General features: G+C 40.8%; 1 protein-coding gene across 1 annotated transcript in view; it reads right to left on the reverse strand.

The window, feature by feature from the left end:
* LOC309593038 (cytosolic phospholipase A2 beta-like) overlaps window positions 1-1,560 on the reverse strand; it is a gene marked incomplete at both ends in the record, with an annotated part of 29,193 nt that extends 27,633 nt beyond the window's left edge. The window contains one exon of the mRNA XM_082317123.1: window positions 1,540-1,560. Coding sequence (XP_082173249.1) covers window positions 1,540-1,560 — 21 coding nt within the window. The remainder of the gene's footprint in view (window positions 1-1,539) is intronic.
* Between the last annotated feature and the right edge of the window lie 15,577 nt (window positions 1,561-17,137).

Here is a 17,137-nt window from a genome sequence, read left to right on the forward strand (position 1 = left end):
AAACAGCAAAAAATTAACTGGGAAACTTTTAGTAGGTCTTCCTAGATAGTTCAAAGTATCCACACTTTCCTAAACTTGCTTTTTTAACATAAAAGAAAAAAACAAACACAAAACCACTCTGTTCTGCTTTCCATAGCTATTTACCAATTTACACATACTGGAAAATGCATTTGCCTGACAGAATGGCAGAGCTACCTGCAGTATTGAATGAATCTCCTTCCTTGGGAATAGAAGCTTTCTGACCTGAAGCTATCCTTGTACTCTAACCTTTTGGCTCTGTTGCCTATTAACCAGGAGTATGTCCATACTCGTAGAAGAGCAGTTGCAGCATTAGGATGAAATGCAGGAACTTTCGCTGTAATTGAGACTTTCTAGGTAAAATTATACCTACGCTATCTACTCATCTATCAGATCCAGAATTATGTTATTAGATACAACACTGATATTTAAAATTGATAGATAATATTTATATTTAAGATAGACAGATAGCTCTGGATCTAACAGGTAGATAGATTAGATACAAATTTTGTCCAGAAAGTACATTATATTTACAATACATATTCTTTGTCCTGAGCATCCAATGTTTGAATATTTTTAATCTATCTTTCGAGCTATCTGTTCAAGCTACTGATATTTTCCTGAATCTTTAACTTCACCTGCAAATATCACCATGGCACAAATATAGGAGGTATTCTTCATTCTTAGTAATTAATGATTCTCTATAAGCCATAGCATGTAACATTGTTTCTCACTATATTTAAAACCCATGAATGCCCATATTTCTTTTATTTGCTGCAAAATTTGACATAGGGTTTGATATATAAAGAACGATTAGTTTGTAAATAATTCACACCTTGCATTTCAGACACTGCATCCATTACTTTTTAAAGATATACATGAGAAAATAACTCTCAGCTAATAATTCTGTCAATTTATACTAAAAACTATCAGTTAAAATCTCTGAATGGAACTTACTATTAGAAAACTCGAGTCCAGACATGAAATACTTCCACTAGAATCACAGACGCTGAAAACATTACATTAAAGATAGCTAAATCAGCCAAATAGTTCATTAGAACTCTCCCCTGCAGCTAAAGTAATATAAATTATGCTTTGTTACTAGAAAAAGCTGTTGGGTTTTTTCAGCTGGGGCAAGCAACAAACATGTGCTATCCTGAGAAAAGCATGCAGCAGGGCTAAAGCACTTTCATTTTACAGTGAGGTAAACTTATCAAGGCCAGCCCTCTCTTCCTTCCCGGTGTTCACTCCAGGATGTACACCTCACGATAAAAGAAAAGGGCCACATTTTTGCCGTGTTTTTGCTGAAGCTCGCTTACATACTAGTTACCGTGAGGTAAAAGGGGAAAACGGTAAATTTGCAAAGTTCATGATGACCCTACCGCAGCGCACCAGCAGCAGTTTGTCTCTGCATCTCAGCAGATGCAAAGAGGAGGGAGTTTGCTCGCGAGAACTGGAGCAGGGAGGTCCCAACAGCAAGGTGCTGGGCCACAGCAAAGCGCGGAGCTACAATTCTCTTACCTTGGCTGGTGGGCTCCCCATGACACACAAGATGGCGACAGCAACAGAAAACCCAATTTGGGTAACAGATCTGTCAGCTGACAAACACGTTCTCAGCTTGTTGCTGCTGCTGAAATAACATGAAGGACACATATAATTTATACAGGCACTGAGCTCCACCCTCTGCCTCCTCTGCGTGGAGAAGAGTCTGCCTACGTCTAAGAGGGAAAGATCTGCAATGTCAGAGGTGAGAGGAAAGCTGCAGTTACCACATCTTTGCCTGTCACTTTATTACCTTTCACAATTTGTTATTGCCCCAATGTTGTCATGCCAGGTTTTTGGGTGGATTCTGCCATGTTCAGAAAGTCTTCCTTCACTCTACATCTCTTTCATCTATCTAGTCAGTAGCTGAATTTTGAGTAGCTTTTAAGTTCTTCCACAATATACTCCAGAAAAAAAAAATCAAAGGGGGGATAGCCAAATCTCATCTATTAAAATTTCTGGTGTGAGAACAACCGACTTCTGAATGCTCTTTTCAGCTCTTCCTACAACGGGGACTTGTTTTAATATATTATTGGGAATCTTTCTGCCAACCAGTAAATCGGGTGCCTTTACTTTGAAGTACCTACTGGATGATTATGTGGCCAGTGCAGAGACGCTGGTGAAATTGAGATAAATATTGGTAGGGAAAGGGAAAGGGAAATCTGCATACCTTCTGGCCTTTTCCCCTCTACGCAGTTCTTCTAAGAAGAACATGACAACTTGACATCTCCCAGCTTCCCATCCTATTCCCCCATCAGCTTGCTGGTGACAGCGGTGGGTCCTAAGGCATACTCTGGAGACGGCACAGGCATGGCTTCCTCCACCTCTCCCATGCCTACAACCCATGGGGTGCCTGTCAGGACACTGCTTCAGGCAATCTGTTCTGGCTGTACCGTAATCCACACTTTCAATTTCATGTTGGATGTCGTGCAGACCCAGACTTGGAAAAGGCCTGGAGGCCACCATAAGTCTGCAGTAAGATATGCCCTCACTGGGGGACAGTAATATCAGATAGGACCAAGCCTCACCAACCAACCAGTGGACACCTTACACTGATGGAAAGGGAGACTGTCAAGAGTTAATTTTCATTGAATAGTAGTTACGAGTTTGGCTTTTGGCAAGAGAATAAAAAAAAAATGAAATGTAACCACAATAATCGTTTAGGAAAATAGGTTTACTTGAAATCTTTGGCTTTAGATTTTTCCTGAAACTCAGATGCACACTGTGGATCACCTTTAAAGCACTTTTTAAAGCATTTTCCACACCAACTGAAGCCACAAACTGTCACCAATTGAAAATTAGTTCTAGTCAGATACTCCTGGGCTTATGCAAGCGACAACCACCAGCTCAAACCGACATTTCACAAAGGCTCTGCTGGGGCCGGCAATGCAGCCACCGTGCTAGCGGTGAGGACTGGATGCAGGCTTACCCAAGCTGCAGGGTGAGAACTTGAGTGCTTAGTTAGGTTGCCATCTTTGAAACACCCAAAAGAAAGATATCTCAAGTAAAGGTCTGCTCTGTGTGTGCAGCAAATCAAAGGGCAGCTACAAAACTCCCAGAAAAATAAGCCAAACTCATCAGAAAGCAATATCTGGGGTTCAGAGCAATTAACCATGCAAGTCTAGCGCTCCTGCAGTAACATTGTTTTGACAGCCTCACTTGGGCATTTTTACAGGAGCAGTCAAGACTGTGGTGCAAGCATTCTTCTCCATGCTTCCTTGGACACAGGAGTCTGTAGCATCCCATTTCCAGGGATAAGAAAAAAAGCAGAGAAAAAGGGGAAAAAGCTCTTATTCAGAGTGGAGTTTGGGTTTTCCTCCTTTATGTTGCTGTTGCAGCATTGATCACAGGTTCTGCCGCTGTAGTGAACTGAGAGACCAAAATAGTAGGCTGACAAATTTACCTCCTAAAGAGAAGGCAAATGGAAAAAGAGCCAGAGAAAAATGAACTCCACTCAAAGAGGGGTATGTCTGCCTGGAAACGGAGCAACACATTAAAAACAGAACAGCTGCAGCAGGGAGACCCAGGTCTTAATGGAACAGGAAAGAAGAAAAAAAGCTCCCAGAATGTCTTCAAATCAAGGTGCAAAAGTTATTTTGGAGAGCTATGGAACGAATTTTTCCAATAGCCCCTCCAAGAAGTTAACGTTTCCAGTAAATCAGCGTGGCCAAAATACATAAAACATTTTGTGTTGCTTGTCAACAAGCACGCTGACAAGTACCACGTCCATTTCCTCCTGGACATGAGGGAGATGGGCTACGTGATGTCAGGCCTTACTACAGACACAAAAAATGTACAGCATGGGGAAAGCAAGACAGTCAACTGCATGAAGAAGGAAGGACAAAACTAAAGGTTAAATCTAAAGCAAAGAGGGCACAGCGCAATGCATTACCAAACTAGCCAAATAGTAGGCAATATCTTCAAGGGGGTACAGAAAGTTCTCCTCCTCCTCCCCTTGTTATAGGGAGGACATAGTCATGCCAGGCTTATACTCGTGGAGATGTTAGATTCAGAAAATATAACACTGTATGTGCAGTTTCAGTTTGTAAAAGGCTGTTCAGGAGACAAAGAGAAGAGGGATTCTAGAAAGATTTTACAGGTTAATTAAGCTGGTCTCATTCCACCTTTATGACCAAATCTTATTTCTTTTCTCAATTAATATTAAGAAAGTACTTGGAAATAAGCTGGGGGGCGGGGGGGGGGGGGGGGGGGGAGAGGGAGGGAGACAAAAAGGCATATCAAATTACACTGAGGTTAAATTGCTTCATACCCTACCTGTTGGCACTCGGGTAATGCACACAAGAGAGTATGTGAAACAGAATCAGAACAGAAGGAATGCAAGCCCACGCTGTTCCCAGTATGCAAGAAATAAAAGTTAATTAATACAGTGTTCAGCTTCATGCAACTTATCCCGTGGGCTGCTCACTAACAGCCCCTTGCAAGAAGCTACTCAGAGTCACAGCTGAGCTGCCAGAAACCAAGCAGTAGAGTGGTGGCAACTCCAAATGGCTGTGATTTGGATCATCCTACTGCTGACATAAACTTAAAAGCTAACTGGGACAGAGCTTACAGCAGGTATTGAAGACTCATTTAGTGGAGTTCATTATTTACCCCAGCAAAATGGCAACAGCCCAGCAAAATTTCATACAAACATGTCTCAGGTTTGGTGTACAAAAAAATGCCCTCAGTGAAGCACTGTCTTCATAGTCCTTCCATGCTTGATCCTAACAGCTTCACAAGCAAGGATGGTAATTACTGAAACACTCTCCTATAAATATAAATCTCCTGTGATTTTGTTTGAGAACATTTGTTTAGTCATCCCATGAAAGCTGTTAAATAGAGATAGGTGATGGATCTTCCTAGGGCTAGATGCAGCCACACCGCTGAGGAGATGGAGGTGCAAGACTGTGCAGCTTTGCAGAGACTCCTTCTTGTGCCAGACAGTGACAACGGGAGATGACAGTTGCTTTCTCCTTGCCTCATAAATCAGTTCCTACCTTTTTCAGCTCAGTGGCGGGGTTAGAAAAATTATAGTAATCTGAGAAAATAATTGTCTATAGTCAAATTCAAACAAAAAAAAATTCAGAATGTTCTCAGAAATTGAGGAAAAAAGCCTTATTTTTCCCTAGCTCATCCCCAAACTATTCTTTTCATACCTGGATTATTTAACCACTGTAAAAAATAATCCAAACAAAAAAAACTTTATTGAAATATATCTCAATTTTTCAATTCAACATTGCCGCGTGAAACTAGAAGCTATAAAGCAAGCTTCAGAAATGCCAGGTTTGGGGCCTTTCAAAACTGAAACATTTAATTTTGAAATAAAAGCTTTCCAATTTTTCACTGTTTCCCCCCGCCCCATTCTTTTTGAGCAAAACAGCACAGCTAATTTGAAATTCTTTTAGATTGTTGAATGCTTTCCAAACAACCATTTTCAGCACACCTGATGTTAATTAGAACAAAATACCAAGTTGTCTGTCTGAGTAGCAGTCAGGTGATAGCAGCATTTATAAATGAACTGTCCTTCTTGCTATCAAGATCTAAACCTGTTTCAGAAAAGTAAAAGGTGCTATATCCTCTTACCTATCTCCCGAACCACTGCAATCTTAAATAAAGATATCATACAGTAAGGCCAGTATCACTGGCTCTTTTTCCTGGCCAGAGTACGAGAGCTACTAATTTCCTTAGATACTTTGCAGGTGTGGCTGTAAAATTGGCAAGATAGTGATCTTTGCAGCTCCAAGACCGGAGGAAGCTGCTTATTACTTACCTGGGGTATCTGAGGACTGGCGTGTTATCTTTCCAAGACACGTCAATGTAAAGCCACACGTTGAAACCCACTGTATTTATGTTTAGAAATTGTTCTTTTATTTTAAACCAAGTGATTGCAGAGCATCTAATTGAAATAACTGAGTAAGATATTTCAATGCCATTCCACTTAAGCCAGTTTCTGAGACCTTTATCTTCAGATCTTATACGAATAGTCTGACACTGATGTCAGTATGAAATTGCTTGAGTAAAGACCTCAGAAGAGTTAGGTAAGTATTACACTTCACCACTTGGCTGACAGGAAGCCTTGACTTATGGTTATGGTATTTAGCTTCAAATTATCAAGAGAAGGGTTTCTTTCTTAGTTGCCACCAACCTCTTGTATTCTTTTAATAGTCACTTTTTTAGAATCAAGAGAGTAACTCTTGTTTTCTCCTGTTGTTTTTCACTCTCTATGACTTTGGGGCAAGACCTACTAAGGAAATGTTTGCTACTGAATGTTGTTATACTGGGCAAGAGTCATTAAAAACAAAGGTTACTGTGATTGTATGACATCATACGTAGCAGTATTTCTTTTCTAACCCTGTTGCTGTGTCAAATGCTCTTTCAGCCCTGTATGTGATTTTAGTCAAGGTTCTACCTTTACTCAGGCACAGCCCTTATATTTTGGCTCAGAAAGGGATAAAAGATATACAAGGATTTTTTTAAAATAATATGCAAGTCATCAAGGGTTCAATTCATTAATTCCTGGCAGTAACTTATGCTCTAAGTAGCCCTCCAAAATTAACAAGAATAAAAACAGTAACAGGCATCCTCATTATGTTATTCTGTACGTTAGTATAGCTAATGGGTAGGCTTTTTACATAAAGCCATCATCAGCCAACCTATGTCCTAGCTTAAGTAATCTGGAAGACTTCAGTGAAGTGTAAATGTAAGAAAACCTCTCATCTGAGCATAGAGACAGGGCAAAAAATACAGAAACAGCCAGTTCAGGGTGAACTGAATACATCCAAGTATATCATCAGTAGCTTTGGAAATACCCGCAAAGTATGCCTTTGTAGCAGGCATACTGATCACAAATAAGAAGTGAATACTGGCACAGAATCCTTGGTAAATATCTGAAAATGCTCAAGTCTTAAAAATACCTGAGGGTGAAGTTTCATGTTGCAGCAAAACTCGTCTAAGAGCTAGTTGTCACTAAAAGAGGAGGTCTTACTCCCATCCCAGTCCCAAGCTTAGAGAGTTCTGCCCCTACCCCACAGTATTGGCTCTGGCACTCTTCTGGCCAAATGCTAGGCTCATTTGAGGAGCTGAAGCAATAGAAAATTACTCTTTTCCTTTTTCTGAGGAATTTCCAGGGCTGCCCTTCTTTAGTGGCGTGTAGCCATTACCTCAGCTTACTAGACCATACAAACTCACCTTGAGTTCAGTAGTGGGAATCTGACCATGGGCAAATAGCATTGTCCATAAGAGCTGCCTAAAGCATCAAGACTCATAGGGAAATGAGCATCAGAGGTGGAAAAGACATTAGACAATTCAGTGCACATCCCTGCGAGTGGATCATTACAATTCATTGACCCCAGTACCAGAAAGTTGTGGGGCTTTTCACTACCTCCTTGTATGGTTCTTCTAAGGTTACTGCAAGGTTGTCAAAATTGAAAACTTAATTTTTCCTTCCTTCACTTCTTATGTTCATCTTTTTTTTTTTTTTTAATACAAAATCTCTAGACATCAACCAAGCTACGGGGACAATTCAAAACAGAATAACCAGAGTTTGACCTAGCCATTAGAGTTATTCTGAGTTATGAGCCTTGCAAGCTTATTTACAGCAATTAAGAACCCTGTGACTCACTTCTGGTGGATTTTAACTTCTGACAGCAGAAGACTACTTCACAAGGACTTCATGGGCTCTACAGAGTCATGGGGATTTTAATACAAAAGCTCCTTCTGCATTGATACTTATCCCTAAAGAAAATATTTCTGATGAGAAAAATTTCTTGTTTAGGTATGCGTCTGTTCTTCTAATCCATTTGCACCATTCTTGTGACAAAAACAAGTCAGAAAGTTTTCCTAATAGTGCAACTGGGAATTCACCTTGCTGAGAGCACTCTCAGCTTTATTCCAGCAGTATGAAAGCAGCTTTCTGTCACCTGCTCCCCGTAACCCAATGTAGAAGGCAGACAAGTGTGAGCAGAGAGCCTGGCACTTGAAATACAGCGTCTCAGTTGGTCTCAGGAAAGCTACTCTAACCTGTGCCAAGGCAGAGTCATCCCTGGAGCCTGATACTATCTCTGAATGTCTCTATGCATGCATATTAGGTCTGTTTTAATTCTTTTGTTTCAGCAGCACATAAAACACTTGACTGCAATTTTAAATGCTTTCATTCTAGTAGAAAACTGATTTTTCACAGGCACGGATCTTTTTTAAGCTCTTAATTCATATAATACCTTGGGACTTCAGAAGCTCCTAAGATTTTTTTACAATGTTTTTTGAAACCTGAGAATGCAGAATAGAAACTCATACCAAAGCCAACAGAAATTTATAGCCTTCAGCATCTCAATGAACTAGGGTGTTTTTAACCTTAGGCCTCCACCATTCATGGTTTATGTGGCAGGTGAGACATGATATGGCCAACAAGCCAGAAAATTTTCATGTAGTTCATGAGAGGCATTGAGTCTGTTCAGAGCAGAATATTAAAATAAGCTACCTACACTGCCTCCTTTGACAGAGGATCTAGATCTATGTGCCAAAGGTCCAAAACTAGGCCTCCTGGTCCTAGCCAGGGAGAGTCTGGGCTGGAGGAGATGCACTCACTGAGAGGCTCTAGCTTCCAGGGGTAGAGATCTGATGGAAGAATAGATTTCAGATGGTGACCTCTCCCATAAATACCTCCAGGAATCAAGCCTCACCCACAGCCTGCTAATGCAGCGGAGCACAAACCATTAATGGTGCCTTCTCTGCAACACAAGCAATTTGTCCTCTGCAATCTCTCCCCCTGCAATAGATACATTGCAAAGTGGCAGAGACCCTTGCCTTCTATGATTCAAATCCACTACTTGTTGGTCTTCCTACTGTGTACCCACACACATACTGAATGCATTTGTCAGCCAAGTACTAGCAAGCGAGCTGTGAACCGCAAAAAGGTAAAACGTCCCGTGACTTGCCCACACCAGTGCTGGGAACTGGAATGTTCATCCCAAAGAGGAAATCATGTTGGCACACCTCCCCTCACCCTTCCCAAAAAGGTTTCACTCACATATATAAGAAAGATTTTGAAATACTTCTGGGCTGATGCCTCACTTCACATGCCAGGACCCTGCCTACATAGCTGTTTTGCTACCACATGGGTGGCCAGGAAGTCACCTGGGCAGGCTAGGAGCTTTGAAGCTAAGAGATCTTGGAAGCTGGAAGCAAAGGAATTGGCCAACAGCTGAAGGACATTTAATGGGTAGCTCATTCAACTGCTGACCAGCCTAGGGGGTAGCCCCCGGTAACTGGGAGAAGCCAGCAGTGTCATGGCATCACAGAATGGTGGGTAGCCAGTGGAACAGGCCAGGTGGGTCCGCAAGGTTTACGACAGCATGACAACTTTCCAAGCAGGTTTCCATGAAGCTGGAGAACCAGCCAACCCAGCAGTACAGAATCCAATCAACATTTTCAAAAGGAGAAGTGTTGCATCAGAAAACTTATGATTGGCTCTTTTCATCAGACATCACTTCCTCATGTATGCTAAAACTGCGAATGGGAAGTACCTGGCTGTTGTTAACACACCTCATATTTCTTCCTCCTCCTCAGACTTGATACACAAACAGCTGACAACATGGACAGATATGTGGAGCACGGAATGCCTTGTGCAACAACTACGTGCTCTTGCTTACAGGAAAAAGAGGAGAGAGGAAATGAAAATTAAAATGTTAATGCAGCCTCTGCTCCATTTGAATACTCCTTGGCTCTGTCATAAATTCTCTGCACATCTTAGGCAAGTTAGCGAACAATCTGTAGCATGAAATGAAAGTAGCAACAACCAGTTCACCTGAGATCTGGGAAACTGGAGCAACTCAGTGTAAACACAAACTACAAATGCAAAGAAAAATTATCATGATTCTATTGTTATAGAATATTACTGGCCCAACTTCCAAATAATTATCATTTGAAAACATCCCTTTTAGACACCTTCCATTTATGAACCCAAACATTGCATACTGACACTGTCGACGTTCGGAGAAATTTACTCTATTTCCCACTAAGTGTCTGCATCATGGGAAACATCACTTTACACATGGTCCAGAGAGCACCAAAACATCCAGCAGCCATAGCACGGGTCAGAAATGTGTCCCACCCTCTGAATTCATACTTGAAGACGCTTCTTGTTCCACATAGGACATTGTCTACCCTTATATGGCTCTGAATCTAATTAAATGAATGGTTGTATTACATTATTACAGATGCGGCTAAATGCTGTTCACTTGTCCCCAGCAAAACACCCTTGAACTCTGTGGGGAATAACCTCGGAGTCAGAAAGTTAATTAATGGTTTCACTAGCCACCAAGAACAGTCTGTAAAAAGTAGTGAGCAGGGCAGCTTAATTTTCATTCAATATACTCATGTACTAGGAAGTCTATATTAATAACTTCAACAAAATATAGGACAGTATCCATTGCAAAACCAAGAAAAAAAGATACTAGAAAGCTATTTGAGGCTTTCCTAAATGGGAACACATTTTAATAGCTGTTTATTAACAACTCCTTTTATATCTAACATTTTGAAAAAGAACTGTACAGCTGAACCCACGCCAATCCATTTCAGCCTCTACAGACAGGAACACCTATTTGATTTCTTAATTCTAGTTCTGGTTGTGATCATTCGAGCTTCACTTCCTTCCTTCTGACATATGTAGTCATCACCATTATGTGGTCTGTCTGTGTCAGGATAGTGTCTAACGCAAAACATGCTGATGACAGAGCATCTCGGGGTTTTTACTGCTACCTGCGTGGTGCCGAGCACAAGTAAAATCCTCCTTTCTTACACTACGCCTCCTCTCCCCCACCACTCCAGATTACTGAGAGGAGCTAGTCAAAATTCAGCTCATCAAAAACCAACCCACAGTAAAATTCTGAAAGTTCGAAGTTGTCTGTTTGCTGTTCGACAAAGATGTGCTGAAAAGATTCAGAGACATCTTTCTGATCTGCAGCTACTGGTAATTCATTAGTAGGTTTTGTGGTTAGAAAATACTAGTTTTTCTGCTATCCATTTAGTAGTTATATCTCAAGCATTTTAAAAGTCAAAAGCTTTGATCCTCTCAGACACTTGCACATGTTCCTCTCAGAAATAGTCTAACTGATATTAATGGGATAATTCACAGTTAAAGTGCCACCTCAGGTGTACAAGTGTTTGATGAATTGGAGCACAACCAAACAACAGGCAAAGGAATATGTACAGAACATTAGCCCAGTCTCCCCTCTTTGCTCCCCACAAAAACCAAACACATCACATTTTATTCAAAGGCGTAATTACTGTTTAACTGCTGTCTTTTTTACTTCTATTTTCTCATTTGTGTTGGTGTTTGCATTGGTGTTCATGTAATCTATTTAGATTGCAGGGTTTTTTCTGAGCAAGGTCTACAGCTTATCTGGGAACTTTTATCACTTTTAGCAAAATGGGGCTCACTTCTCTGTTGACTTTTTGTAGTGCCACAGTACCATAAATGACAATAAATTCTATTTCTGATCCTTGAAACCTGTGTTATAGCTACACTACGTATTTTCCCTCCTACACGTTCCTTTCACATTGTGACCCCTGATTTTTCTCAGCCTCCACACCACATTTCCCTCCCACATGATAGCTAAATTTAAATCAAGACTGGATGATTGTCTTTCATGTGTAGCTCAAGCAGACATTAGGAACTTGATTCAGGAATTACTGAGAAAAATGCATGCATGGTGAAGGTCAGACTAAATAACCATAGCTGGCCTTAGCTTTAAAAATGTCTTTTTCTTCCATGCATCAAGCTTTTCTTTACACCTCAAACATATATTAGGAGCCTGTAGTTGACTAATATCCATAGGCAGTGATGGTCTATGTGCTTTATAAAAAAGGTTCACACAAAGACACAAGCTGTTCCCATTATTTCAGGGAGACTTGGTCTGTAGTCTAATAGTGTTAGAAACTAAATGCCCTTGGCCCTTATATAGGTACCTCATATGTATATATGTATAAGTGTACCTCTTCCAACAAATACGGAGCAACAGAACTTCCCAGAAAATACATTGCACAGGACAACATATAAAAGCTGTCTCAGAAGGAGCTTTGGTTCCAGGGCCCAGGGTTCAGAAAACCCCAAGAGGAGGAAACACACATCCTTCCCCTTCTTTACACCTTTCTTCCCTGAGAAAACAGTTTGAAGGCAGTTCCTGGAGACAAATCTTGAGGGAGTTCCTCAGCCAGTTTCCATTTCTTATTCATATTCCTATAGTAGAGGCACCAGTCCTTCACTTGCATCTCCTCTGTGTCAGTGGGTTTCAGGCTTTCCTGTTTATAGTTTACATACCATCATGGCAGCAGTGCCATTAGGATAATTATAGTTATGACAGAATTCCCTTGCACACTACCCAGAGACATTTTGTGTCTAGATAATGAGGTCAGCAATTTCCAAGATTGGCAGAACAAGGACAAATTGTTTTGGCAATGTGCCTGATTTACTCCCAAGTTTGCCTGTACCACCTTCTCCTACAGTAGACCCTATCTGCTTTTCTGCATTACTGTTCAATGCTACTTTCTGCTTCAGGTTCTTCTTCCCCCAGGATGAACCATATCATGTTCCACCCTCTACAGAAGCTTCAATCCTAAGGGCCACCACCAGCACAGAGGCCAATGGAGAATTCTTCCAATTAAGATAATTACAGAAACAATGGGGAGGTGGGATGGGGAGGAATCATAGGCCAAAATCATATTCAAGGCAGAGTTCCTAAACAAACATCATTGAACACACTTCTAAGCTGTTGTTACATTGCAAGTAACAAGAGGAAACACAACTTAATCTGCTACTCACAAATGTGTTCTGGTCTTCCAAACCCAACCCTGTATGCTGTTGCTGTCTGTTCAAGAGAGTCACACACCCCAGGGCATTTCTGCTCTACTCTAGCCCGTGAGATCTGACAGTCCAGGTTTTAATCTCATGTCACATTCAAGGCCAGACTAATACAGCCATTTCCTCAATTCATACCATTGCAGCAAAATTCATAGCACCAGAATTTTCATAGCCATGCTTTGTAGACCTAATAACTCTAAATATGACTTGACCATGCACTCAAATCGAAGATATGTCCATCAAAACAGGTATATTACAGGGGAACGCCTGACCCAAACAAAATCAGTAGCAAAACTATTACTGAGCAATATGCATCTAAGAACAGCGCTATCATTCCCAGCAGCTATGCAGAGAGTAAGCTTCATACCAAGCAGAACAGCTGATTTACTTAGGAAAAGCATTGCAACTACCTAGCAATAAAAACACAGCACCTTGCATTCTACATGGGTGGTAAGTCATTGCCAGAGTCAGTCATTTATCCTTGCTATAAAATCTTAATCTAACCTATGCAGACTATCAGGATGTTAGCATAAGGCCTGCTACTTTAGGCTCACTCACCATTTTACAGAAGAAACAGTGCACACCAACACTTGTTACTGCATGGGGTTGTGCAGTCTTTCAATATGCCCCGAGCCAGGTATCATCTTCTTGGCTAAGGCTCACACTGTACCTGTACACAACTGTTTCTCTCAGCGTTGCTATAGCTGCACATTATGAAACTCCTGAAACACCCAATACATCAGCTTTTGGCACAGCTCTCTTGAGCAGGTGTGTTGTGCAAAGCATTTTTCAGGACTAGTAGGGATTAAAAGGCATTTTGCGGGTCCCAGGAGCTGCAGTTTATATTGCTCTGAGCTCCATAAGGCCAGGTTTCCTCGGGTCAGCGGAGCCAAAGGATGTCGCGCATCAGATATACAAAGACAGAAGGAAATGAGAAGAAGGACTATGACCGAAGTGTAGGATGAGTCCAGCACCACTGAATTTTTAAATCTCTGACTGGCATCAATTTAAGATAAAGCTTCCCATATAAGCATGCTCCCAAATGAAGACATCTGGAGAACAAGTGCTTCTGGGCTAAAAACATTTGTGATGCATCCCAGGAAGATACAAGGAGCCGGGAACAGATGCTTTGTATAAAATATCTTCCTAAAACACTCCCACAGCGAAGCTTCTGTGACCTTGCCATTTTTGCTGAAGCATCTCCTTAGATAATATCACATGGCTGGGATACTTTGTAAACTTGGAATTGCTAAAGGCTTTATTGCTAAAGGTTTTGCTGCCTTAAGACACAGTGACACCACGTGGCCAATTACTTAGGCCTGAAACTACATGCTAATGGAAAGGGCAATGTAGAATTTTCTCCTTTTTATTTTGCTTTCTTAAATTTAGCTTAGGGATGCTCAGATGCAACTATAATGACTGGTGAGAGTAAACTTGGATAGAACAACTGTCATCTGAACAGATATACAAAACCAAAGCCAATGACCATTTGGGATTTCAGCATATGTTCAAAAGTCTAATGTTTGCAAAAGCGTCCTCTGAAAACGTACCTGTAAGTTCGGCAAGTAAATACCCATAAGCACAGGTTGCACATGTGCCAAAACATCATATTCACTTGGTAGATGTAAACAACTGGTAGAACTATGATTCTACATTCTTTTTTAAAAAGCGCACCTGGAAGGTACACCTAACTATCTATGGTTTAATTCTGCAGTAACACCATAAAAAAAATTGCAATTCATTTTGAAAATGGATAGATTCTTTCCTTGCTCTCATGGCTTGTTTTCCTTTCAAGTATATGCAGATACCTCCATTTATTTTTACAGACATTCCTGAGGAAAACATTTAAATTCACAAGTGGGAATAATGCTGCTAGAAATGTTCTCAGTAGAAGTTGTTATCACTCTGTGTTATATAATAAGGTGACTGATGCAATGAATCATCTCTCCCTAGCACAGTTCGTTTTTTCCAAATCAAGTACTGCACATTCGAAAGGTACGGCTCATGAAGAATGGGCAGATTTCTTTGAAAGAGAGAGACAGAGACGGAGGCAGGCAAATAGGCAGAGGAAAACTGAATAGAGATTACTTACATATCCCTCAAACAGAAAGAGAATAATACATCAAATAAACTCTTCACAAAGAATGTAGTCACTCAGTACTACTATAAAAAAATAATGTTCAGTAAGAAATGTGTATTTTGAGGCAGGGTTCAGAATATCTTGCTCTCAAAAGCAGAAAGGAAGGGAAAAGATAACAAAGATGACTCTCAGTTGCATAGGCTTTGCAGAGTTAATGTTCCATAAATGTTGCTTTTTGTATTGATTAGTTAGATAACATGCTGGTGTAATTGTTTTATTCAGTATTGAATTCCAGGTGAGCAATTTATTTCAACACTATCACAGTGCATCTGACTTTAAATTGAATAGGTTAGTTTGAAAAGTGATGTAACAGGATTTTCACCTATATACATAATAGATTCACCTATATACATAGTAGTTTAGAGCCTGGGAAGCATCAGCTAGGTAGACACAGGACTTTCTGATTGTTCAAACTAGGAGACTGAGTTGAGGAAGTTTAATGACTTGATCCCTCAAACTTTGTCACCCTGACTAGTGAGATTATGCTGCCATCTTGTGACCTGTAAGTTTTACTTTGCTACAGTGACAGCAATTTTCCCCCTAGACTGGGAGGACAGCGTACATGTCTCCCTGGTATAAAGGCGCAATGACCATGCTTCGAGCAGCTGAACCCTCTTTTATATTCAGACCCATGTTTTCCTGCCTTAGCTTTCTTACCTGTGACTCACAGGCTGCACCCTTCAATGTCATTGTCATTGCTAACAGAAGTGCTGTCAATGGACAGGCCTGGGTAGGGACTGGAGGCAGCCCTGCAGAGGGGGTGAAACCCGTAGTTTAAAGGCGTAGGGTTTTGTAACAAAGGCTACAGAATATCCCCCTGCTGCCAAGAGAATCATCCGTATGGGAAAGCAAAACACACACTTAGCCAGCATTTGAATATGACCGTATATGCTGAAAAAAGACATACTCTTTACAGGTGGGAAGGAGAATGATTATAAATGATTATACAGTTTTGCACATTGATGATAAACTTTTCCTCTCCATCTTCCCAAGTGTAAAGCTTGTGTATTTATGGTAAAATTTTTCTTGCTCAAAAAAAATCTGTGTTACAATTGGCTGTATTCTGAATCTAAAGGGGGTTGTTCCATCCGCTCAAATTAAATAAAACAGCTGTATATCGAAGTGGTTATGCTGTTCCCTTGAAACAATAGAGATTTCAGTTGCAGTGACTGCTTACATAGCATTTTGGAATACCTGGAAAAAGTTTAGTATGGCTGCAATCACATTGAAAAGCAAGCTGGGAACCCCTCTGCTAGTAACCCCCCATTCTTTCTCTCAATCATATGTGCTTCCATCAGTGTTCACTCCCAAGACACTCCAGAAGTGAAGATATAGAATCAAACCTTGAAATGCTGACAATCTGAAATGCGTGTGCAAGGAAGGAACAGGGACATACCTGGCAGAAGCAGGCTTGGGAGCTCTGAGCTAACAAGGCAGCTGCTCTGAGCTCAGATACATGTTTGGGAGAGCCCACAGAAGGCATGCATAGCTGAAAGGTTCCCTCAACACATCTGACTGCAGACAAATCATCGGTCCTTCTTCTTCAAAGCCTCAACCACCATTATACACCCAAATCATTGAAGTATTTTCTCTCTAATCCTTGTATGCCAAAGTAAACCAAAGCATCCTGCATTTAGACTCTGATTAGAGTTTCCAGGACATACTGTATTTTCTTCAGGATATGGCATAGCAGAATGAGGGTTCCCAGCTAGCAACTGAAGGTTATGTTTGCCTGTTCCCTGTTTTTGAGGAGGCTAATTGCATTGCATTGACTGTATAAATGGAACCTCAAATCTTGTGACAGTGGGAACTTTATACTTTCTTATAATACTAAAATATTCAGGGAAATACACAGCCAGATGAATCATCTCTGTGAGACTTAGCAGTATATTTCAACAATCATAACAATAACTATTACTTTTGTGGCAGTGCAAAACTCTGGGCAGACGGCCTAATCCATTTGCAAAGTTAAGTCAAGAAAAAAAAAGACAAGTCTGAAGTCATGTGGTTACAGTCCCTCTGTGAGTCCGTGATGATAGGCATAGACTTTCCTTAACATCAGCATTTGTTCCTTCAGAGGA

The sequence above is a fragment of the Platalea leucorodia genome (assembly GCF_965183815.1).
Source record: "Platalea leucorodia genome assembly, chromosome: 7".
NCBI lineage: Eukaryota > Metazoa > Chordata > Aves > Pelecaniformes > Threskiornithidae > Platalea > Platalea leucorodia.